This window comes from Myotis nattereri, assembly GCF_964212035.1.
Source record: "Myotis nattereri genome assembly, chromosome: 17".
Lineage (NCBI taxonomy): Eukaryota > Metazoa > Chordata > Mammalia > Chiroptera > Vespertilionidae > Myotis > Myotis nattereri.
Window position 1 is genome coordinate 10,938,716 of NC_138092.1, and position 25,029 is coordinate 10,963,744.

The 25,029-nt window shown below is 42.0% G+C and overlaps 1 protein-coding gene across 2 annotated transcripts in view; it reads right to left on the reverse strand.

Moving 5' to 3' along the window:
* Positions 1-220: 220 nt before the first annotated feature.
* Positions 221-25,029, reverse strand: part of NIPAL2 (NIPA like domain containing 2) — a 63,852-nt gene continuing 39,043 nt past the window's right edge. The window contains exons 5-11 of one of the 2 annotated variants that reach the window (XM_081111304.1): positions 20,451-20,572; positions 14,074-14,170; positions 11,292-11,427; positions 9,081-9,169; positions 7,731-7,794; positions 4,766-4,860; positions 221-2,966 (exon numbers count right to left, since the gene is read on the reverse strand). In XM_081111304.1, the coding sequence (XP_080967430.1) occupies positions 2,854-2,966; positions 4,766-4,860; positions 7,731-7,794; positions 9,081-9,169; positions 11,292-11,427; positions 14,074-14,170; positions 20,451-20,572 (716 nt within the window). In that variant the 3' untranslated portion in view covers positions 221-2,853. The remainder of the gene's footprint in view (positions 2,967-4,765; positions 4,861-7,730; positions 7,795-9,080; positions 9,170-11,291; positions 11,428-14,073; positions 14,171-20,450; positions 20,573-25,029) is intronic. The other variant, XM_081111305.1, reaches the window with a different exon arrangement.

Consider the following 25,029-nt stretch of genomic DNA (forward strand, 5'->3'; position numbering starts at 1 on the left):
CATCCACTGAGTCATGTCCACTGTTGCACCTGCTTCTTTTGGAGCAAAACGTGCACATTATCACCATGACTCTTCAATAGCACTAAATTGTACTAATCTAGGAGATGTGTCTCTTTCCTTTTCTTTCTCTGCCATGAAATAGGATCTCCAGGAGTATGTGTGTGTGTGTGGGGTGGGGGTGGGGGGAGGATGGGGGTTGAAAAACACCTTCTGAGTCATTGCCTGAGAAGTTTTTTATTGTGTGTGTGTTTGTTTTTCAAACGATTCAAGGTAGCGAAAGCAGTACAGGGCAAGCAGACATTTAAACTGAAAACAACCAGGTGGTAAAGACTTCTGCTTTACTCTGCCACAGGACAGGTAACTACCAGTCATTTCTGACGCTGTTAGCAAGTTGGAGAGTGGGGTTGGGAGACTTTTCCAATAGAGGTGGTGGTACACACACACACACAAGAACCGTGGCCTGTAAGAGAGGACCTTCAGCACCAGTAATGGCCTCACAGCTACCATTTGGATCTTGTATAGATAAGCAAGAACATCCTGACGGGAATATCGAGACATGGTTCTACACTCCCTGAGTATTAGCTTGTCATGAACCGTGAAATGGTGCTCCTTTGAGCTCCCGGGTGCCCAAGGAACGAGAAAGAACCTGTAGAGCGGTGGCAGAGGAGTCTAGGCCAGGGGTTGGCTAACTCCAGCCCGAGGACCGGCCATCTGCTTGTGGAAATGAGGTTTTACAGGCACACAGCCATGCTCATTCATTTCCGTATTGTCTGTGGCTGCGTCCATGCTACCACCGCCGAGTGGAGTAGTTGCGACACTTGTATGGCCAGTGCACCCAAAACATCATCTCTCTGGGTCTCTAAAGGAAAAGTGAGCAGACCCCTGGTCTAGACAAATAGTCATATGAGTCAAGTGTTGGCTAAAAGTCCCCGACTCATGATGCCAGAAGAAGCCTGGGTTGGCTTTGGTTGTTGTCAGGCACTGTGTGATTTTAAAACATCTTTGCAAGCCGGCACAACTGAAATTCTCATTCGCCTTATTTTGGGGCAGCAATATGGAAAGTAAAATTAGATCTGAATATAGTTTTTATGTTACCTGGACTTCTAGAGCATTGCTCCATTGCTTATATATATACACGCAAGTCAATGTCATTTCTCAAAACTTTAAAAAAGATGCAAATGTTGGTGATCTTTAAAGTACTGGTATTATGCTCGTGTCTCTGTGCAAAATTCTACAATGCTCAAAATCAAGTGCTGAAGCTATAATTTCAGTCCTTCAGGTAAAACTCTTTAGTCTAATGGTTTTCCCCATCTTTGAACCAGTTTTAAGAGTCACCAGAAGTCTGTAGGTTAAGACACCAGACACATTTCCGAGTCGAGCCTTCCAGTGCCAACATGCTGGACCAATTCAGTAAAACATGCCATAAAATTACGACTGTTTTATACGAGTTAACGGGGCACTTTCCACAATGGCAGGAGTTCAACAGCCAGGCACGGGCTCTAGGTTATTATGCACATGCTGGCGATAGATTTGAATCTTGCCTTGGTGGCCAGGTTTGGTTGGTCTGGTCAGGAGTGCAGGGTCTGACCAGGAACATGATCAAAGACCTGCAGCCATGAAAGCCGGTCTCCATAGGGCTGTGTTAACCAAGCCGCACAAAGGCAAGACAAGTGGCTGGGACCTCGCTGTCCTGATGTGTCAGAGGTGACCTGAAGGTTTTGAAATGTCCTGAAGGATAGGGCTTCTTATTTGATGCTGGTTGCAATGAAGGCTAACTCTTTTCTCCTCGTTTAAATGTTAGGTAGATTCATAAGTAACTGATGATGATGGACGCTGCCTGTGTATGTGATCTTAGTTGATTTGTGATTAGTTGCAACAGAACAGCCCTCCAGGGGACAGGAGCCCTGGCCTTCCTCTCTAGACTCAGACGGACCCCCTGGCTGTGTGCCTTGTCTAGGATTTAAACGGCTGGGACCCTGTTCTGTAACTGTTTCTTTTACCTGGGCGAATTTATAAAGCTTGAAATAATGACGTAGGGGAGAAACGCTGTGTTAGTGCAAATATCACCAGGAATTTAAATATGATTTTTTTTTGAGACGTGTTAAGAGTTACAACATACAAACCCACATGATAAATTATAACAGCTAAGCAAATGAAGGCATAGAATATGAAGTTTTTCCTTCCGTTTCAATTCAAGTGTAATAGGATCCTAATAGCTGAAGGAATCGTCACCGTTCTGTATTGTTATTTAAAAAACTGGTCCTAGTTCTTAGGTTTTTTTCCCCTTGCTTAAGAAGCTGGCAAGGTCTTTAGTTTTGGTCTGTCCCATCTCAGAATGCCACTTGTAAACTCGAACTTAAAGGCACCCTTCATGTTTAAAGGAGGCGCATAGTAGGGCTGGTTTTCAGAAAAGATGACTCCTCGTTCTTATTTAGGAACAGAAAGGTGAGACCTTTATGGGGCGTCTAAGAAAAGATTTCAAAAAGCGATTGCTCTCAAACCTGGGTTCCAGGAGTCAGGCTGCGGGGGAAAGTGTCTCTTTAAAGCAAAGCAGCCGGCACTCCCAGACGCTGGGAGCAGCGGCCAGATCACGGGCACGTTTCTGCGTGGCGGTCAGAGGCTGGCTAGGGAGAGGCCCCGGGGGTGGGGGGCACTTCAAGTTACATTCCATGCGAACATTAGGCTGTCAGGGCGCAGGGAGGCCCGAGTGTCCACAGGAGGGAGGTGGGCAGAGACCTGGAACGCACGCGAGCACATGTCAGCGATAACTAGCTGCTGACACAAATGGAACATGTGCAGCTTTTTAAGAAGGTGGGATCGAGTAACAGGCCCACGGCCATTGCTCTCGGCACTTCAGACCTCTTTCTTCTCTCCACTTTGGCTCTTTGTTGAGTCACTTCCATCAGGCAACGTTCCACAGGATAAACCGTTTGAATCTGGTTGTATTTTATCCAACGTCTGTTTCCCTGCGGAGATAGTAATCACACAGAAATCGTTCGAGCTCTTAGAGAAGTCTAAGTCTTAGTAATTTCTCCTCTATCTGGGCCACATTTTATTCCCCGTTTTATACTAGGTGGTCACCCTCTACACCAGTGGTTCTCAACCTTGGCTGCACATTAGAATCACCTGGGAATCTTTTTAAAATCCTGATTTCTGGGCCCCATCCTCCAGAAATTCTGTCTCTTTGTTCTGGGGTGGGGGCCACAACATTAGTAACAGAGAAACAGAATTTCCGGAGGATGAGGCCCAGAAATCAGGATTTTAACAAGATTCCCAGGTGATTCTAATGTGCAGCCAAGGTTGAGAACCCCTGCTCTAAACAGAAGAGGAAAACGCCAGCGGAGGCAAGGCCCTGGGCACTGCATGCCCCTCGCTATGTGGTCAGCGCTGCCCAGGGGAGAGGGCAATCTCCCTGCCCGCAGGGGCTGCCACGCTGGGCACGGAGACCAGCCTGGGTCGGCCGGGAGGTTGACACATTGCATTCCCTCATCTCCAGAGCTTTCTCCCCGGAGCCCTGTCTGCTTTTATGTTGAGCCTAACGCACACGACTACACAGAAAGGCAGCCTTTCAGAGTGGCTTCTAAAGGCCACCGATCCTATGCACGGGGCTTTGTGAAATGAAAAAGAGTTGAAAATAAGCGAGCTTCATTTCCTACCAAACCTCTAACCACACAGGTCACCGCCCTCATGCACACCTTGCCACGAACGCTAGTTCTTAATTCTTGCACTGAACGCTCTCAGCCGATCAGATGGCTCACGTGGGAAACAGAATTCACGGGGCCACGATTTCTCAGTCGTGCGGACGAGGCGTTAATGGTTTGTGCTTCAAAGGGTCGGTCCTAACAGAATGGCGGAGGAACCTGTGAGGACACCACGACTCCTGTCTAGGAACCTACAGGTCACCCTAAACCAGTGATGGCGAACCTGTGACATGCGTGTCAGAGGTGACACGCAAACTCATTTCTTTGGTTGATTTTTCTTTGTTAAATGTCATTTAAATATACAAAATAAATATCAAAAATATAAATCTTTGTTTTACTACAGTTGCAAAGATCAAAAAATTTCTATATGTGACACGGCACCAGAGTTAATGCTGACACGCCGAGCTCAAAAGGTTCGCCATCACGGCCCTAAATCTTGTAAAGCTGGAGACGGTTGGGGATGGAGGGGAGGACACAGTGGAGTGTTTCCTTTGTCCTGGACATTGCTTCTGTGGTCTGCATGACTAAAGCGAGTGATTCTCAGTGGAAGTAGGGAACTGCCTGGAAAGATGAGGCATGTTAAAGGGACCAGGATGAATGAGGGAAGGAGGGGAAGAAGCTACTCGTGTTCAGGTGTCTGGGGAGAGCGTTATTCTTGGCCTCACAGTGCACAGGCCGCCTTCCCCAGGGACGATGTTCCTTAGCAGCCTGGCCTCTGCCTTTCACTGTCCCTCAAAGGCCCTCTGAGCACCGGGGCGGCTGCTAGGAGCCCTTCCCTGTTCCTCTCCTCCCCTTTTCCAATTTAAGGAAACTCACAGAGGAAATCTGCCATATCACCCAAATCAAGAGAACAGGGTCAGTTCTCTTGTAGCCCGTGTTCTGTGCAAACCTGACATTCAAATAGATGAGTATTAGCACAGTCAAAACATCACCTCTGGTATTATCATTAAGTGCTTATGTTTTGAAAATATGTTTTCTATGAATTTAACACCCAAAATAATACCCGCAGCTATTAATTTATGAGAATAACATTTTCTCTTATAAATGAAAGAATATAGTTTTACCAGGAATATTCCCCAAATCAATGTAAGACTGTGGCAGATGTTCCTTCTCTCGGTTTCTTGTGACCAACAACACACCCAGGAATGACAGAAAACACCTGTAAGAATAACATGAATACAGAATGCTGAGACAACGCATGGTATTAAATAACAGCCCCATATTCCACATGGTGGCATAAATTCCACTGGTTTTGCTCTTCCTGTTTCCCATGGTAAGCTGCCTAAAACTTAATTGCTGCAGCCAATAATATTTGTCCTCAGAACCAAGCCTTGGAGAGCTTCCAAGACATCTCCGCCCCAGCTTTTTACCATCTGGAGGCTAATTCAGGCTCTAAACCCTCTGGGTAGACATTAAGTCTCATTTTCTATCCATGCATGCCCAGACCCATTACTGGCATGCAAAACGAGCACAAAAAAATAATTTATTCTTTAATTTTCTAAGAAATTTAGTTGTCCTTGGCCATAAGAATAGTCACAGTTTCCAGATCTCAGAAGTTTAGCCTTGCCCAAATATCTTATGAAACTGGATTTTCAAGATAGATGGTTTTCTATGCTGAGAGTAGTCTGGGCTCCAGTTTGCATTACAACGGCCATGCAGAATACCAGATAAAATGTCCATACTACCCAAAGCAACCTATAGATTCAATGCACTCCCCATTAAAATACTTCACAGACCTAGAACGAACTCTCCAAAAATTCATCTGGAATAATAATAATAAAAAAAGACCCCAAATAGCTGCAGCAATCCTGAGAGAGAACAACAAAGTACAAGGGATCTCAATACTAGATATCAAGCTGTATTACAAAGGTACTGGCACAAGAACAGACATATAGACCAATGGAATAGAATAGAGAACCCAGAAATCGACCCAAACCACTATGCTCAATTAATATTTGACAAAGGAGGCAAGAGCATACAATGGAGTCAAGACAATCCCTTCAATAAATGGTGTTGGGAAAATTGGACAGATACAAATGAAACTAGACCACCAACTTACACCATACTCAAAAATGGATAAAGGGCCCTGACCAGTTTGGCTCAGTGGATAGAGCGTCAGCCTGTGGCCTGAAGGGTCCTAGGTTCGATTCCGGTCAAGGGCATGTACCTTGGTTGCGGGCACATCCCCAGTTGGATGTGTGCAGGAGGCAGCTGATCAATGTTTCTCTCTCATTGATGTTTCTAACTCTCTATCCCTCTCCCTTCCTCTGTAAAAAATCAATAAAATATATTTAAAAAAATAGATAAAGGACTTAAATGTAAGACGGGAAACCATAAAAATCTTAGAGGAATCCACAGGCAGCAAAATCTCAGACATATGCTGAAGCAATATCTTCACCAATACAGCTCCTAAGGCAATGGAAACTAAAGAGAAAATAAACAAATGGACTACATCAAAACAAAAAGCTTCTGCACAGCAAAAGAAACCATCAACAAAACAAGAAAGCTGACTGCATGGGAGAACGTATTTGCCAAAGTTATCTCTGATAAGGGTTTAATCTCCAACATTTACAGGGAACTCATACAACTTAACAAAAGGAAGATAACCCAATCCAAAAATGGGCAACGGACCTATGTAGATACTTTTCAAAAGACAACATACAGAAGGCCAAGAGACATATGAAAACATGCTCAAAGTCACTAATCATCCGAGAGATGCAAATCAAAACGACAATGAGGTACCATCTCACACCTGTCAGAATGGCTATCATTAACAAATGACAAATGCTGGTGAGGATGCAGAGAAAACGGGACCCTTTTGCACTGCTGGTGAGCTTGCAGACTGGTGCAGCCACTGTGGAGAACAGTATGGAGTTTCCTCAAAACTAAAAATGGAACACCCATTTGATCCAGTGATCCCACTTCTAGGAATATATCCCAAGAAACTAGAAGCACCAATCAGAAAGGATATATGCACCCCTATGTTCATAGCAGTACAATTTACAATAGCTAAGATTTAGAAACAGCCTAAGTGCCCATCAGCAAATGAATGGATTAAAAAACTGTGGTACATCTACACAATGGAATACTATGCTGCTATAAAAAGGAAGGAACTCCTACCATTTGCAACAGCATAGATGGACCTGGAGAGCATTATGCTAAGCAAAATAAATCAGTCAGAGAAAGATAAATATCACATGATCTCACTCATTCGTGGAATATAATAACATAAACTGATGAACAAAAATAGATCCAGAGACAGAGAAGCATCAATCAGACTGTCAAACTTCAGAGGGAAGGTAGGGGTAAGGGGAAGAGATCACCCAAGGGACTGGTATGCATGCATATAAGCGTAACCAATGGACACAGACACCAGGGGGGGTGAGGGCATTAGTGGGGGTGGGGGGGGGGCAAGGACATATATGTAATACCTTAATAAAGAAAAAAAAGAATCATTAAGCATCATTGGATTGCCATTTGGAACCAACGGATGATCCTATACGTCGGTGGTCCTCCGTCAAAGTCCTGTTCTCTGCGAGGATGTTGGCAATGATGCCCAGCAATGAAGGGTTAAAGCTGGGCGCCCAGACCCAGGAAAGGGATGTCACCAATCTGATGGCATTAGGTCCAAAGCTAGATCTGCCCGTCACGGTCTTTTATTCTAGGTGATCCTAGAGGTGTCCACGGTTCCCTGATTGAGATCTAACCTAGGCGTCCCCAAGGTTGAGACAGGTCTGCTATAGTATGAAAAGGCATGGAGTAGCTACAAGGAGCCAGTGGATTTAACTTGACTTTAGCTGGAACTGAAAGTCCCAATGTTTCAGAACCCTCGGACAGATACCTCAATCACAAAGCCAAAAGTCACGGAGCCTTGTGTAGGGTGTTCAATTGAAAAATGTTTCCTTTAGGAGCTCAGGAAACGGTTGTCTCTTCTATAATTTTCCAGTTTTCTATGCCTCACGTACAATGCCAACAATCCTACATAAAAGTAATAGCATTTCATATACCTTACCTCAGGCATTTACTCACCCAAAAAAATATATAAACATGGCGAGAAAAGCGGCACCAAGGAATTCCTTATAAAATATGATGCCTATAACAGGAATAGAAGACAACATTTTAGGATAAGAATATTTACAATAGCCACACATTGTTTTTCAAATTATGTCAATAGAGGAGGCCCCCTTTAGCCTCGGTTTCGCTTTTGTGGTTTCTGTTACCCAGGGTCAAAAATATTAAGTGAAAAATTCCAGAAGTAAACAATTCCTAAGTTTTAAGTTGCAGGCTGTCCTGAGTTGCATGACGAAATCCCACACCCCCGGGACATGAGGCCTCCCTCTGTCCAGCATATCCATGCTGTACATACTGAGTCAGCAGCCGTCTTGGTTGTCAGGTTGACTATGTGCCAGTGTAGAGCCTGGGTTCAAGTCACCCTTAATAATGGCCCCAAAGCACAAGAGTAAGTGATGCTGGCAATCTGAACATGCCAAAGAGAACCCAGAAAATGTATTAATTACTTTTTAAAATTACCGACTGGCAGTCACATTGCTTGCCATGAAGTAAAAAAGATGAGCCAATTAGGAAACAGATAATCCCCTACCTACCTCCAAAATACAGACCTTTTGCAATAGGAAATGAAATCTCAATATGACACGGTGGAGAATTTATCCAATAAGCCAAAGAACAAGGGGAAATCAGTACCAAACGTGGGAGTGATATACCTGGATCTACTGTATTTGGGTCGGAACCAAGTTTAAATGTCATATTTTTAAAACACTATTGTGTCTGACACATTAAAAAACTGTCCATAAAAATAAAAGAATGCAATAGTAGAAAAACAGAGGCCAGAACAACAAAAGCAGTAGTTTCTGTTCTCATCTGTCTGGCCTTCCTGGAACACTGGGTTCTGTTTTGGGCCCCACTCGCTGATCCAGGCGGTGAAGGCCAGAGATGGACGAGTGAATGGACCTGTGGTGTTTGGCCCAAAGACAAGACACAAGAGGACCCTTCCACTGCTCTGATCACCAGCAGGGCTGGCAAGGAGAAGACTCCAGAAAGCAGAATTAAGGTGAGCGTCTTGAATTCACAGGGAGGCTAGTTTCTGTCCAATATAAGGAAACACTTTCTAATAATTAGAGCTCTCGAAATAATTAGAGTAATTTAAAACGGGACTGAGCTGTCTCGGGAGGCGGACGGCCCTGGGGAGCACTCGCACACAGTAGAAGAGCATGTCCTAGAGGGGTGAAGGAGGAAACTCAGACACTGTGTGAGGCTGGGAGGACATGGGTTGTGCAGATCCTAATAACCGAAGGATTCCTTGCTTTTTTCATATGCGTGTTGTGGGGGTAGAACACCTAAGTACAGAAAGCCAAAACTCACCTGCAATAATGGCACTGGTTGTAAAGAAAATATGGTTAATGGGCACCACCGTTGCCGTACTGTAGAGATTCGTGGCTTGATTCAGGAACCTAGAGCAGAAGGCACTTCCTGAAGCTCTGGCCTTAAGAGATGCTCAGCAATAAGTTAACAATAACATCAAGAAATGCATGTTCTTCAGCTACAACTACAAAGGGAAAGGAAGTGCAGTAGAAGGGCATTTCCAATCAGCAGTCATAGCTTATATGCATCTGATGTATGAGATCAGATGTCAGGTTTTATGGTCTGTTTAAACCAACAACAGTAACAATGAAAAGCAATTAATCATATTCTGAGGCCACAGAAGTTTGAGTTGGAAGCAATTCAAGCTGCTGGACCGGTATCACACTGCGGCTGATTCATTACGATAGACCCCAGAATCTGTTAAATATCATATCGAGGGAATAGTAGAGCTATGCATTGACATGCCACGTGCCAAGAAAGAAGATGGAGAAGTAAAAGGAATGTTTAATGTTTCAAAAACAATGCTTGGGGCTCCAGCTGCAGAGCACATGTGGGAACTCAGCTTCTCACATTGGCGACCAACCGAATTCAGGTTCCTGCACTGTGCTGTGAGGCCCTGTCTGGGACTAGAACAGTGATGGCGAACCTTTTGGGCTCGGCATGTCAGCATTTTGAAAAACCCTAACTTAACTCTGGTGCCCTGTCACATATAGAAATTTTTTGATCTTTGCAACCATAGTAAAACAAAGACTTATATTTTTGATATTTATTTTATATATTTAAATGCCATTTAACAAAGAAAAATCAACCAAAAAAATGAGTTCGCGTGTCACCTCTGACACGCATGTCATAGGTTCGCCATCACTGGACTAGAACCTTCTCTAGAGCAGTGCATTGCACTGACATCACCTGGGTGCTTTCAAAAAGCATGAATGCTTAGGTCCTATTCTTGAGCAATTGGAAAAAAAAATTTTTTTGTGGGCAAAGCCCAGGTGTGCCTATGCCTGTATATACATGCGTGCCTGTGTGTATACATATACGCACATATATATGTGTAATTAAGTCTCCTCGGGTAATTTTAATGGGCAGCCAGGGCTGAAAGCCACAGTTCTACAGTTCTAGTGCGTTCACCCAGCTCCAGTGTGAAAGATGTAGAGACGGAAACAAGGGTGATAAGAATGCAGTTTACCTTTGACTGTCTCTACCTTTTACATTCATAAAGCTAATCGTTACATTCTAAAAGGTAGTAGAGCAGCCCTGATTAATTCAGAAGAAGGGAAGAGACAAAACAGCAAGACTCAAGTATTAGAAACACACTCAGTCTTATAAGGAAATGACTAATGAAACAGTGACAAAACATTGCTTTCTCCGGTAATTGTCCACACTCCTAGTTACAGGGCCTATAGCCAACCCATGACAATGAGACTGGACTTCTAGGACTAAGAAGGGAACCAATCTCTTCCTGAGTCTGGGCTCTGACTTCCTCGCTGGCACTGGGATGGTGGCTCTGCATAGCACTTAGGGGGTAAACAGAAAACTTTCTGGTTGACTCGAGAGTCTCACAGGCAAAGGCATCCTCCCCATGTGACATGGAGGAGAAGCCGTTGGAGCAGAGGGGTTAGGGGGAGGCGGGGAGAGCAGAAATTAAAAATGTTCCATGTCACCACTATTAGGCCCCAGGAGAAACATAAAACAATCATTCCACAGTCCCTTGGGTACGAAGCAAATTCTGGCCAAAGATACAAAGTTCTGAGGAAAGGATTTCCCTCCCGGCCAAACGTCTGGTTTTGTCCATCTCTGGGCAATTAATGAGCATGAGCTAAGAAGTGAAGGTGAAAGGTTCATGTATTTCCTATACTTAGAAAAGAAATCTGGATGTGGACCTGCCCCTTTGATTTATTGCTAATGACAACCTGTGTACGATGGATATTAATTACAAGCAGAAGAGCATCAGGAAAGTATCAGAGTGCACTTAGCTGGATTATGGCTGCACTTTAGAGCTCACAAGATGTGAAGGCAATGCTCAGTAAAAACTCCTTATTGGATGTGAAGGCTATTGCAAGGCATTTTAGCTGAGGATAAGCTGTAGACCCTTCACCCTTCTAAGTCAGTTGCATCTAATTTTAATGATCATCTGAAGCCAAGAAAGACGGATGCTCAGAGAAGCACAGGAATGCTGAAAGATTGGTGAGGACAGGGACGCTAACTTACTTGACTTGGAAAACACAAGATGCTATCATGATGATCAACATTATATAGAAGATGGGATACGTTAGCTGCATTTTATCCGTCACAGAAAAAGCGATCATGCCTGAGACAGCTTTCACTGAAATAACAGTCAATGAGGCTGAAAAACAAAACAAAGAACACAAATAAAATACATACCTGAGACAGAATGACAAATATCTTCAGTGTACATGGCACAGTGGTAAATACCCCCATGATGCTTTAAACATGAAGATTCTAGCTAAGCAGCAGCCCTGGTGTTGAAGCTGGGCTGGACTTCAGATTGGCTTCTATCAGCTAAAGATCTGCTGTGTGACTGCTTTTTATCTTTGGAGCAAGATGCTTATTTTCCAGCCGTAACTGCTGAAAGGATGCTATAGAGGTTATAATTACTAAGAGATGGGAAAGGAGAAAACAGCGAAGGGAGGAGATAAGAAAAGTCGGATTGTCCACGTGACGTTAATGGGAAAATAACTATGAAGCTATACTGAAAAAAATGTAAAGCCAAATAGATGAGAAGACTGAAAACTGAAAAGCAACTCACTCTGTGAGTTTACTAAGAGTAGTACTTGGTCTACGCGTGAACCCTTTGCTAATAAATGCCTACAAGTTTCATTAAAATATCTTTTGAAGATGACACTAACAGGAAGCAGGACCTGAGTATTCATTTCTCAGAGTCAACCATAAATCTAAGGTTTACACAAGCATGTCTACACACTTTCTACGCTAAAGAGGAACCTGTCCCTTATGGGAACACATCTTTCTTAGTTTCCAAATAGCAATGAAGAAAAAGTGACTTGACAAGGTTCTATCAACGTGAAAGCAACGACGCATTTTCTGGAAACATCATGTTTCTGTAGGAAGAAGACAGGGCTTCCCTTTTGCCCAGGTCTCTTGAAATTATGTTACCTATGATTCCATAAATTAGCTGAAACCTACAGAAAAATAAAAAAGTTTTACATGAAATCAAATATAATTATAAGTCAAAGGCAATGGGAAGGAGAAATACTGTTTTTGTTGCTGTTGATATCTGGTCATAATATATCTGAACTTTACTCCTTTTAGCTTCTAAAAAGAAAAAAAAAAAATATATATATATATATATATATATATATATATATATATATATATATATATATATAGTGTTTAAATAGCAGGTGAAGTGTTCCAACTAGGAAAAGCCTTCCAGAATCTCCTTTTCCAAAAACTGAAAGTATACTTTAACTTGAAGGGTACTAGGGCACACTTCCAAATTAGGCATTTTCTTTCTGTTCTAAGTCACACTTAACAGAGGAGACCGGTAATAAATTCTAAAAGCAAACCCCCAATCCGAACAAAGAGGCCCTTACAACTGAGCATCTCTTCGTTTTAAAATGTCTTTTGACCTGGCCTTCTACATATTTTCTACAGAGTACGACAACAGTCACATCTCAGCGGACCTAGGGAATGTCAAGTATCTCTCGAGATGTGTGTTACTCGATGGTTTAAGTTTGTAAAGTTTGCTCTTGAGGGACCTTGATTTCTCCTGAACACGTTGCTTGTAATCAGAGCACAATGTGATTATGGTCCTGTAGTCGGAACAGCTTGGATTCCCAAAGGGATCACTGATGGAGAAACAGCTGAACACACTGTTCCATGAGCCGTAGAACCTCGGACTGCCAACGCCCTTAAAGGTCACCGACTTTTAAAAAATCATCGAATTCAACCACCACCTGTTAAATTATACTTAAACACAAGATACAAACAAAACTGAAATTCTTTACTAAACAGCTAAACCAACTATTAGTTGCTCGAGTTGATCATTGCATTTTCAAAGCATGCACAATCACCAACTGATTAATCACTATTTATTATAACTCTGAAAGTTATTTCTAGACTGGTATCAAGTTCTTCTAAGATTTTTTTTTTTTTGGTGGAGGGAAGTTGGTTGATGAGGACAGATGGAAATACAAAATTGTAATGCATTCTCATTCTAATACTGTATATATAAAAATAGAGAGTACTTGTGTATACACAGAAAAAAGATTAGAAGAACCTACATACTCTAAGTAGTGGGATTATAAATAAATTTTAAACTAATTTTAAAAACTATATAAATATACATGTTCTTTAAAGAAAATTTGGAAAATGCAGAAAAGCTTGAAAAGAAAAATGAAAATCACTTGTAACCTCAACACTCAACTCCAAGTCATTCTTAACATGTGGGAAATATTTTTGTAATTATTTTTCTGTCTTTACATTTTAAAATTATTTCAAAAAAAAAAAGAAACCTGAAGTTATTAGAGAGCAAATAAAATGACCAAATAGTAAAAATTGCTATATATATATATATATACACAAATATACATATATATCTTTTTAAAATATATTTTATTGATTTTTTACAGAGGAAGGGAGAGGGATAGAGAGTTAGAAACATCGATCAGCTGCCTCCTGCACACCTCCTACTGGGGATGTGCCCGCAACCAAGGTACATGCCCTTGACCGGAATCGAACCTAGGACCTTTCAGTCCCCAGGCCAACGCTCTCTCCACTGAGCCAAACCGGTTAGGGCTAAATATATCTTTTAAAGAATTAAATATATATCAATTTTTGTAATAGACATACAAAGTCTAGTTTGCATAATTGAGACACAGTTTCTTTCTACAAATCAGAGTTGAAAAGTAGAAACAATGAGAAAGGAACAGAATGCTCAAATATTTTCCTTGAAATCTTTTTGACTTAGCATGGCTAGATTAGAAAATTAGGAAACAAAATATATCCTTACCTAGAAGTGCCACCAGGGTTAGTAGAATCACAATGTGCTTCATTCCTTTTCTTTTATAGAAATATAGGAGAATGCAGAAAATCAATATTTCTAAAATCTAGAAATAAAACAAAAAGAATAAAGTATAAATTATTCTATACAAAGTCTTCAGAATGTCGCAATTCTTTGACTTTGCAAGTTATGAGAGTTGGTGAGGTGACTAGAGTCCCTAAGGACAACTATAAATATTGGAGAACAATACTTAAAGCCTCAGCTGTCCAGGCCCAGAGCTCTAGCATCATCTACATGCCAGTGGTGCCCAGATCTAGATCTCCAGTCCCGACCTGCCTACAACTCCAGTCTCATTTATCCAACTCTACTAGACATCTCCACATGCACGTTTAATAGCCATATCCCACGAGTATGGGCAACACTTAACCCTGGATTGCCTGCCTTCCCTACCTGTTCTTCCTGGGGTCTTCACCCCCTCAGCAGGTGACACCACCACACTGCTCCCCCCGCCTCACTCCCTTTCACCCTCTGACCTCTGCAACGGCTTCTCAGTCACCTCTAATTTTACTCTTGCCCCTCTACAATCCAGCCATTCAGCAGCCAGAGGAATTATTTAAAAACACAATCTGGATAATATTTTATTCCTAGAGCATACATGTGATATACATATAAGATATTTATGGTGATATGACAAGCATTTGTGTGGCCCGAAACTAAGGAATAGTTTGAAGTCTATTGTATGCCACTCCCCACTTGCACTCCTCTCTCCTATGACCTCCCCAGGAGCCACTGTACTGAACTTTGTGTTTACCACTCACTTTCTTGATAGTTTATCACATTTCTATGTATCCCTAAATGACACCCTGCTTACTTTTGCATCTGTCTGGACTTTATACAAGGGGGGGTCATACTGCTTTCATTTGCTTTTTTTCACTGTGCATTATGTTTATGAGATTCATCCAGAATGATACATGTAGTAAAAATATGTTAGATCCAGTAATTCCTATGGTTTCCTATCACATTAAGAATAGAATCCAGCCGAAACCGGTTTGGCTCAGTGGATAGAGTGTCGGCCTGTGGACTGAAAGGTCCCAGGTTCGATTCCAGTCAAGGGCATGTACCTGGGTTGCGGGCACATCCCCAGTGGGAGATGTGCAGGAGGCAACTGATCGATGTTTCTCGCTGATCGATGTTTCTAACTCTCTCTCTCCCTTCCTCTCTGTAAAAAATCAATAAAATATATTTAAAAAAAAAAAAAAAGAATAGAATCCAGCCTGGCTGGCATGGCTCAGTGGCTGCGCGTTGATCTAACCAGGAGGTCACAGTTCAATTCCCAGTCAGGGCACATGTCCAGGTTATGAGCTTGATCCCCAGTGGGGGTCGTGAAGGAGGCAGCCAATTGATGATACTCTCTCATAATTGATGTTTCTCTCTCTCTCTCCCCCTTCCTCTCTGACTCTCTGAAATACACACACACACACACACACACACACACACACACACACACACCCTCCTTCCTGGATATAAAAGCCCCAGCCAACTTCTCTCACCTCATCTTGTACAACTCACTCTGGGGATGGTCCAACCTGCGCCAGCCACAAATGGCCTTTTTTCCTCCCTAGGGTTGGCAGTCCTCAGATTGCTCCTGCCTTTGGGCCTTTGCACTAACTGCTGCCTGGAGGGGTCTTTCCCTTGATCTTTGCACAATGGCCCCTTTTAGTCACTCAGCTCTCAGCTTAACTGTCACCTCCTCTGAGAGGTCTTCCCTGACCACTTTGATCTAACAGAGCCCCCCAGTCATCCTATCATACCCCCGACTTCAGGTGGCCACTGTGAGCATTTTATCATCATCTGTCATACTTCCTGTTCATGCACTTAGGTGTCTCCTGTCTGTCTCCCCACCGGACATCAGCTCTATGAGGACAGGGTCCTTATCCGTATCGGCTGTTTGCCACCCTGTCCCCAGTATTTAGGGAATTAATAAGAAAATTACACCTCAAATTTATGATGAACAACATGCCAAAAAACAGACCTAACTCTAATAAACTGAAGGTTCAATAAATATTGACTAAATGTCTAAATTTTCCTATCCCCAAGAAAACTCTAATGTAAGCCTGAGTTCTCAATTTTATTTTTTTATCTTTTTTTTTTCTTTTTTGAGGTCCTTAAGATAATCTGAAGCAACTCCTTTTTTTTCCCCCCCAAAGAGATGATATCCATGGACTGAAATGATAAATATGAATGTTGCCCGAACCGGTTTGGCTCAGCGGATAGAGCGTCGGTCTGCGGACTGAAGGGTCCCAGGTTCGATTCTGATCAAGGGCATGCACCTTGGTTGTGGGCACATCCCTAGTAGGGGGTGTGCAGGAGGCAGCTGATGGATGTTTCTCTCTCATCGATGTTTCTAACTCTTAATCCCTCTCCCTTCCTCTCTGTAAAAAATCAATAAAATATATTTTAAAAAAATACGAATGTTTACTTTTCTGACATCAGGCAAGTAAAAATACCAACAATAGTTGTTGTTTTTTTCCTTAAAAATTACTAGAATTAGGCACTTCACTACTTTTAGGGCTGCATTTTACTTATGGAGCCCTAAGCCAACAATCTCCTTTTCCATTCAAGGTTTCGCCTGTTGGTTTGTTTTCTCCTTGAATCCTCTGCGGGCACGGAAAGCATCACGACCAAACCTTCTTCATTTAAAAACCCTTTCATCTACGATGGAAACTTAGGTCATCCTTTAGTCTTCTTTTCCTGGTAAATTAAACCAATTATTTTAACTCTTCCTTATAAGACTTATTTGCTAGGCCTTTGATTCAACCAAGCAGTGCTACAAAAGCGACTGAACAACTGTCTCTTTGCCTTCCCGAAGGCGGCCATCAAAACACTGGGTGTCCCAGCCTGTGTACGACTCCTCAACTGTTCACAGAAATATCGCTCTTGGCTTGCTCTTCGCTCAACCACAGGCTTCCATTTCTCACCTGATACAGGGACCACAGTTCCCCCTGACGGAGAGAAGAAAGCTCTTCTGCACAACACAGAGCATGTTAGCTAAATGGATGAGCAGGCCGATTATTAACTTTTTGGCGGGGTAGGGGGTGGGGATGAGGGTAGTGATCAGTTCTCAAAGTCACGTATGACTTTTTGTAAATCCACTTCTGAGGTTTCCGGTAAATAATACACGAGTTCCTATTCATTCATAGAATGGCTGCCGTTGCCCTGGGTTTTGTCTTGTGTTACGACGTCATGGCGCTCCCAGGAATAAAATATTTAAACAGCATGAATGAATGTTATTTTTTTTTCTAGCAACATTTCCCCCCTGTCTGTGAAAATATCAATATTAAAGCAGCTGTGATTCCTGCAGGTTGCTGCAACCCACAAAGAGGCTGCTTTGCTGCTATCTGTGAGGTCAGAAATAATAACAGCGCGTTCTGCATGCTCACCAGATGCTTGTACTAATTCATGGAGTCCTCACAACCACCTTTGGAGTGCACTCTTATTATCCCCATTTTACAGACGGGGAAACCAAGGCTCAGAGGGGTTTTGCTGGCCGGGCCAAAGAGCAGTTTTAATTCCTGTAGTTATGATCTTTGCAGGCATGGTTTGCAGAAAAAGCACAGAATCTGCCACATCCAAGGATTAAATATTAATTACTTAGGTGTTTAACAGATTTAAACTAAACTTTAGCTCAAGATCTTAGTATATAATTGATAAGTTCTGGTCTTTAGAGATGCAACATCTAACATTAAATTTCAAACTAAGATAATATAGATCTATTTCCCTTAGAGTCTACTGCCAATGTGTTATTCAAACATGACTTTCTTAAAGGTTTATTTTATGCTATCTTATAAATATCTGGAATTATATACATTTTTGGTGGCATTTACTTTCAAATATATTTTTATGGGACTATGGATCTCTCCCAGGACTGTGAAATTTCTGCTACAGAAATTCCTCTCTCTACCCAGGATGACTAATAAATTGAGTTGACTTTGGAAAATGGCAAAATGCAATTAATTTCAGATTTTTTGTGTGGAAACATAAGGTTTAATAAAAAGCTTTATTCTTTTAAAATGTTTTCTCTGGTGTTAAAACAATATAGGATACATCATCATCAAGCAATGCGGTTTATTCCCCCCAAAATAAGTCTTGATGCATCTTTAATCTCCAAAGGATTTAACTTGGGCTATTAATTTTCTGATCATAAACTATGTGAGCCTTTTCTCATTGGAGGAACAATTTGTTTTGCCTATAGACAAAGTATAACATGTGTTGGTAGGACTTCAAGTTTAGACTATCATGAAATACAGAACAAGTCCTTCTAGTTCTTAGATTTGATTGGTGACAGCTGCAGTAGTTAAAGGACTGGGTATGGTGAATAAGTAGGAAGATACAGTGGGGTAGGCAGGCAGGAGGCACAGAGTATGATAGATCTGAGGAAGGCTGACCTGAGTTGGGAAGCCTAGTCCTAAAAGCTGATGGAGGGCAGGGGGAAGGGGAGCCTTCCAATATAAGAGAGGAGGGAGCTGAGGAGAGAAGACGGTGAGCTCAGTGTTTAAGATGCTACATTTGAAGAACCTCTGGGACTTCCAGGCAGGGAAGAGTAATCAGTGGACAGATGAGAACAGAGATGTAAAGCTCACAAGAGGCCTGGGGAGAAATGTAGGTCTGGATTTGGAAGTCCTTCTAAATGGGGGTGGTGGGGTGGGCAATGAGATCACCCTAGAAAACCCTGGATGAATATTTAGCATGAATAGGTAAGACTGGTTGGCAGAAGAGGAGGAGGTGACTATCAAGAGCCTGGGATGGAATAGTTGGAGAAGCAGGGAAAAACAAACTGAGGAAGCAGAGAGGCGAGCAGTTCAAGATGATGATGGGTCATGAGTAAACGCTGCTTCAGGTTCAGGAAGAATTAGGTCCCCCCCCCACACCCCCAAAAAATAAGGCAATTGCATTTGGCAACTTGTGGGGAGGGATCCACTAGATCCGTGGTCAGCAAACTGCAGCTTGCGAGCCACATGCGGCTCTTGGGCCCCTTGAGTGTGGCTCTTCCTAAGCCTTAGGAGTACCCTAATTAAGTTTTAACAATGTACCTACCTATATAGTTTAAGTTTAAAAAATTTGGCTCTCAAAAGGAATTTCAGTCGTTGTACTGTTGATATTTGGCTCTGTTGACTAATGAGTTTGCCGACCACTGCACTAGATTTAATAAATGCTGAGTGAGTAGGAGCTGAGAAAACCAAGGGGAATAAATGGTGGTGAGTGGAAGAGAAATAAGAGTTTATTGAAGGGTGTGTAGTATATGGAGATTTTTTTAAAACAGAGAAATCTTCGTTGAGTAAGAGAAAGGGGTAGAGTGGATAGAGCGGGTGACTACAAAAAATAAAAGACCTATAAACATTTATGCTCCAGTGGTCAGAATTATATATCAAAGACAGTAAAATATACAGAATTCTTGTCACACAGATGAGGAACTGCCAGACAATAATGTAATACCAGGCAGTTCCTGCTGTGATAGCCCAAGTTAAACTTGGAACAAAAACTTTTCCATAAGAGGTGTATAAAGTATGATTGTACTGTATTACCTGTTTTAACGGCAGAGGACTAGAGCAGTTTTTTGAGGTCACGTCTAATCCTAAAATTACATGGTTCTGTGTGCTTTGATCCTTTTTACTGAATTCACAATTACTTTACCAATCCAGTTCTCGGTTAAATGCTCAACTATCCCAGTTTTGTTCTTACTACCTGTCTTTCCTATAATGTTCTTAATGTTATTTCCCACCTACACCGACTCCTGTAAAAAGTTACATACCAACCACTTCAATCATGTCCTCTCTTTACACCCACCGGATATGGCCACTGCAGCAAATAAAGTGTCCCAATTAGTGGCTTCCAATTTCTGTACCAGCTCATTCCATTCCTTCTTTTGCACTTCTCCCAGCATTATCCCACTGTGGCCTGCTTCTCCACAGACAGCCTACTGCATTGTTCTCAATGAGAACTTTTTTGAAGAGAATATCTATCTTGAATAAAATTCAAGGAAGAAAAAGGGGTCTTCAGGTACTTCCCTTTGGACTTGGGAGAGAGGTTTCTTTGGGGTTTGTTTGTTTTTACTTTTGAGTTGTCCTAAAGTGTGATGCTCTGAAATTGGCCAGATCCAATGTTGTGGGAATTGTTCCAGTCACGGGTCACCCTCAAGGAAGGGAAACCTGGGAAGCTGGGGACGTCTATTGCTGAGTTAGTGCTTCAAATACTTTCATGTTGGTCAAATATATTTGCATTGTAATGAGATATTGATGCTGAGAAGAGATATTGTGTTAGTTCTCTAACATCTGCATGCACCAGCGGTCTAGATAACACAGCTCTGCTACAGTAAATAGAATGCTTACCACATAGATCAGGAACTGCCAGCCAACAAAGTAATACTGTACTGTTCTTGCAGAGATAGCCTGGGATATGTTTGGAGCAAAGTTCACCAACAAATACGATCCTGCAAATGCCAATGTCATACCTTTAAGTAAAACAGAAAAGACAAGTTGAAAAGAGACATTTTAATCTTTTTGTTGATGTAAACATTACCTATAGACTGAGCATTACTTGTAAAAGTGCTGACAGTCCCGCCCTATTAAAATGTAATTCATCAACCATCCCCTAGATAGCGTCACACATTCACCTGATAGCAGCATTACCTTTAAAGAGGGCTAAGGGCCCTGGCCGGTGTTGCTAACTGGTTAGAGCACTGGCCCGGGCATCCAAGCGTCACGGGCAGGTTCATTCCTGGTCAAGGGCACATACTTGGGTTGCAGGTTCGTTCCCTCACCCCAGTGAGGGTGTGTGCGGAGGCAACCGATTGATATGTTTCTCTCACATCGATGTCTCTCTCTCTCTTCTCCTCTCTCCCTCCACACTCTCTAAAAATCAATGGAAAAAATATCCTCAAGTGAGGATTAACAAACAAACAAACAAACAAACAAACAGGGATAAGGGCCAGGGAATGGATGGGGCAGGACATAACTTCTGACTTTTCTCTGTTGTTCCAGATAGATCCTGGCCTAAGCAGAGAAGTGTTCTGCTAAGATGGGAAGATCAGAACATGTGTATATGGAGACAAGAAAACCCAACCAAGCTGGCTGTTTGGGTTCTTATGGGCCAGTCAGTGCAAGATGGACCTGGATTTAGGTCTAGATGGCAGAGCCCAAGAGGGTGGGGAGTCTATCACCTGACCATTTATTCTGCACTTACTCATCTTGGGAGCCTTACACACACACACACACACACACACACACACACACACACACACACACGTAATTTTACACTTAGAAACTCTGGTAAATGAGCATCTTAATCATTGACACTTTTTTGGCGTCCCTTTAGCAGAAATGAAGGTGAACATTGGCTTTGCTCTACGATATTTATAGCCCAATTTAGTATCTAGAATTCCAGGCATAGCCGAGTAAAATATCACATAATAAACCTATGGAAGGAATGTGTTACTGTCATCACTTTAACATTACTTAAAATAATGGAGGAAGGGCATGTGTGGGGGGAGTGGCCATGGATGGAGGGGTAAAGGAAGGACACTTCCAAATAACACTGAAAGCTACTTATTTGTTAATAATTAGCAGCCCGAGAAAAAGTGACATAGGTAGCATTTTTCAGGTAGCACCCTTGAAAACATAATTCAACTTGCTCCATCACTGAGGTGGTTTTGTTCTGTACATAATTGACAACAAGCATTGACTCCAACCTGAAACAATTTGATTTGTTGATAAAATCTCACACTTTGAAGACACCAATTTCCTATTCTTCTTAGCCAAATGATTTATGACTTTGAACTCTAGTTTCTGAGAACAAAGAGCATTTGATTTTTCACACAGGCTAAATAATAGCTATTCAGGGTACTTTAGAAGCTATAAAATAAGTTTCATCGAAGTAACAATGCATTCTGTAATGCTTTGTGAAGACAGAGATCATATACACAATTTTAAAAGCTATTTCTAATGAGATTTTAAAAATAAAAAATATACATTACTAAGCATTGTAATAAAAGGAAAATAATAAACACCATCTATAAGAACTTGGGCAAAATTATTGGTCAGCCTTGTCCTTTCTTTAGGAATAAAAAATTCTCTTATAATTGTTCAATATTAGGTTTCTAGGGAGAAGGGACTAATAAAAACAGTTTTGTAAACTTGGTGTAGTAAAGTAGAATAAAAGCCTTGAATGCAATTTAGAAGTCTCAGAGACTTCCAACTTTCTTTTGTGAAATCCAAATTTCTTGTTTATATCGAGTTCCTCTGCCAGTTATTTCTTTATCTCATTTAACTGTATCTAGTGTCCTTTACATTTCTTTCTAAAAATTTACTTTTGAATGGGTAACGTGTGTTAGAAAATTCAAAAGCACACAAGGGTGATGCGTGAAGAGTTAAATCTCTCTTCTACCCTGACGGCCTCCTAGTTCCAAGTTCCTGAGGTTTCCTTTTCTGAGATACTTTATGCACGTGTATATGCTGGTGTGTATGACTTTTGGATTTTTAAAAAAATATGTTTTATTGATTTTTTACAGAGAGGAAGGGAGAGGGATAGAGAGTTAGAAACATCGATGAGAGAGAAACACCGACCAGCTGCTTCCTGCACACTCCCTACTGGGCATGTGCCCGCAACTAAGGTACATGCCCTTGACCAGAATCGAACCTGGGACCCTTGAGTCCTCAGGCCGACGCTCTATCCATTGAGCTAAACCGGTTAGGGCGACTTTTGGATTTTTTTACACAGACAATATTATACATGTTCTTCTGTGTTTTATTTCTAATCAACAGACCATCTTGGAGAACGTTTCAGTATAGGTATGGCAGCCTCATCCTCTTCAAGTCTGCAGAGTTATACAGAGGTTGTGCTACTTATTTAACTTTCCAATATGGTCCCCATGTCACATCCTGACACAACCCCTCTTCCCCACATCACATCTGCTTCCACATTTGTATACTGTTCCCATTTATACCAATGTAGATCTTCACTGCATTTCAAAACTCCTTAAAAACAAATAAAATGACTAATGACTCCACAATTATACTTTCAAAGTACTTTTTCATATGCATAATTTCATCTGAGCATCACCTCACTGTGAGTCTGGTAAGTAACTTTATGACAGCTCAGTAGGTCATACCATTCTCTTTTTTTTATTGTCTAAAGTTTTACAGAAGTCTCCTTTTCCCCCAGTTGACTCCCTCCCTCCCCCACCCACAGCTCATACCATTCCTAATAATTTTAATCTCAGCTACCCCAGGCACTTACACAGGCAGTCAGGATAGCTGCTACCTGTTATATGCTTGTGTATCTGGTGTTATTCTTTTTCTATGTGATTAACTATCTCCTTCATAAATCATGTGCACATTTTCCAAAAGTGTTGAAGATCGTCATTAGCAGTTCCTTAAGTGGATTTCCTTAAATTTTATTTATATTCCACTTTTTTCTAAAAGTGGCATGAGATGCCAGTTCCTGCGATTTTTATTTCAGTAAAGCCGTGAATATTCCCTTTCGAAAGACACAGATTTCTGACTTAGAAAACTTGCTGTTGACCTCCTGCTGGTCCATTTGCCCAGAGGAGTGTCTGGAAGAATGAGGCACCGAAGGGAGGGAAACAGCACTTAACACGCTCTGTGCCCACGGAAACGCTTACATTTCAGGTGAGGAACCGGATCAGGAAGTCTACTCCCAGCTGCAACTGCTCCCACAGAACGGAAAGGCCACTGCTGCTTGCTCGCTGGAAGTTATTTATCCCTCTGTGCCTTGGCCTTCTCATCTCCAGGTGCACATCAGATGTCACACCTGCTCGATTCCGGGAATCTGGCTCTGCAGGAGGCCAGCGTGGGGAACTGAATAGATGTTTGAAAAGCTCACCCGCAGGCCCGATGTGACCGAGGATCCTGGGACAGTGACCTCAGGATGCTGACTGCCAGGAGTCACAGGCCACCTGAGTTAAGCTTAAACATTAATTCAAAATTATGTCTCTATTGTTCTAGTCCAGAGATCCAAAGGAAATGACATAACTAACAGATCACAGAGGAGAAACACTAGCAGCCCTATATTTGCTGCCCACTGCTATCCTCAGGCGGCCAATGTGCGCAGCACCAAGACCTGGGTATTGGTGGGGATGGAACTCAGAGCAGCTGTGGGCAAGCTGCAGGTGGGAGTCAACGACTGGACATGACCTTGATTCAGGGACGTGGCCCCACCCGCCACCCTCATGCTTAGACCTGCAGCAAATCCATTTCCCCATCAAATACAGCTCAAGTCACTTAAGAGTCTACAATGGCCTAGTGGGAATTTCAGATTTAACGATATAACATACAAGTATTAATAAAATCACTTCCTATAAACTGGCCATATGTGCAAAACAAGTGAACAAGCTCATCCCTGCTGTTTGTAGACCAGGTGTACTGGGGGAGGGGGGGCAGCATATGCCAAAGGAGGGTAATCTTTTTCCTTTTTTAATCCTCACCCAAGGATATTTTTCCATTGATCTTTTAGAGAGAGTGGCAGAGAGAGGGAAAGACAGGAGGAAACATTGATGTGAGAGAAACACATTGATTGGTTGCCTCCTGCATATGCCCTGACCAGGGCCAGGGCCGGAGAGGAGCCTGCAACCAAGGTATGTGCCCTTGACTGGAATTGAACCCAGGATTCTTTGGTTCATAGGCCGATGCTCTATCCACTGAGCCAAACCAGCTAGGGTGGCAATAATTTTTTTAAAGTGATGTTCTTAGCACTATTGATTTCATACACAAGTGTGGCTGACATGAGAGTCACATTGTGATCACCATCATACTGAAGTGTGATTGTCGTAACTATAATGGTAATAGCTAATACTTACTAATATAAGCACAATTCTAAATGTTTTATATACAACTTAATCCTTATAATAAACCTGTGAAAAAATAATTATACTATTAAGTTATACTATTATAA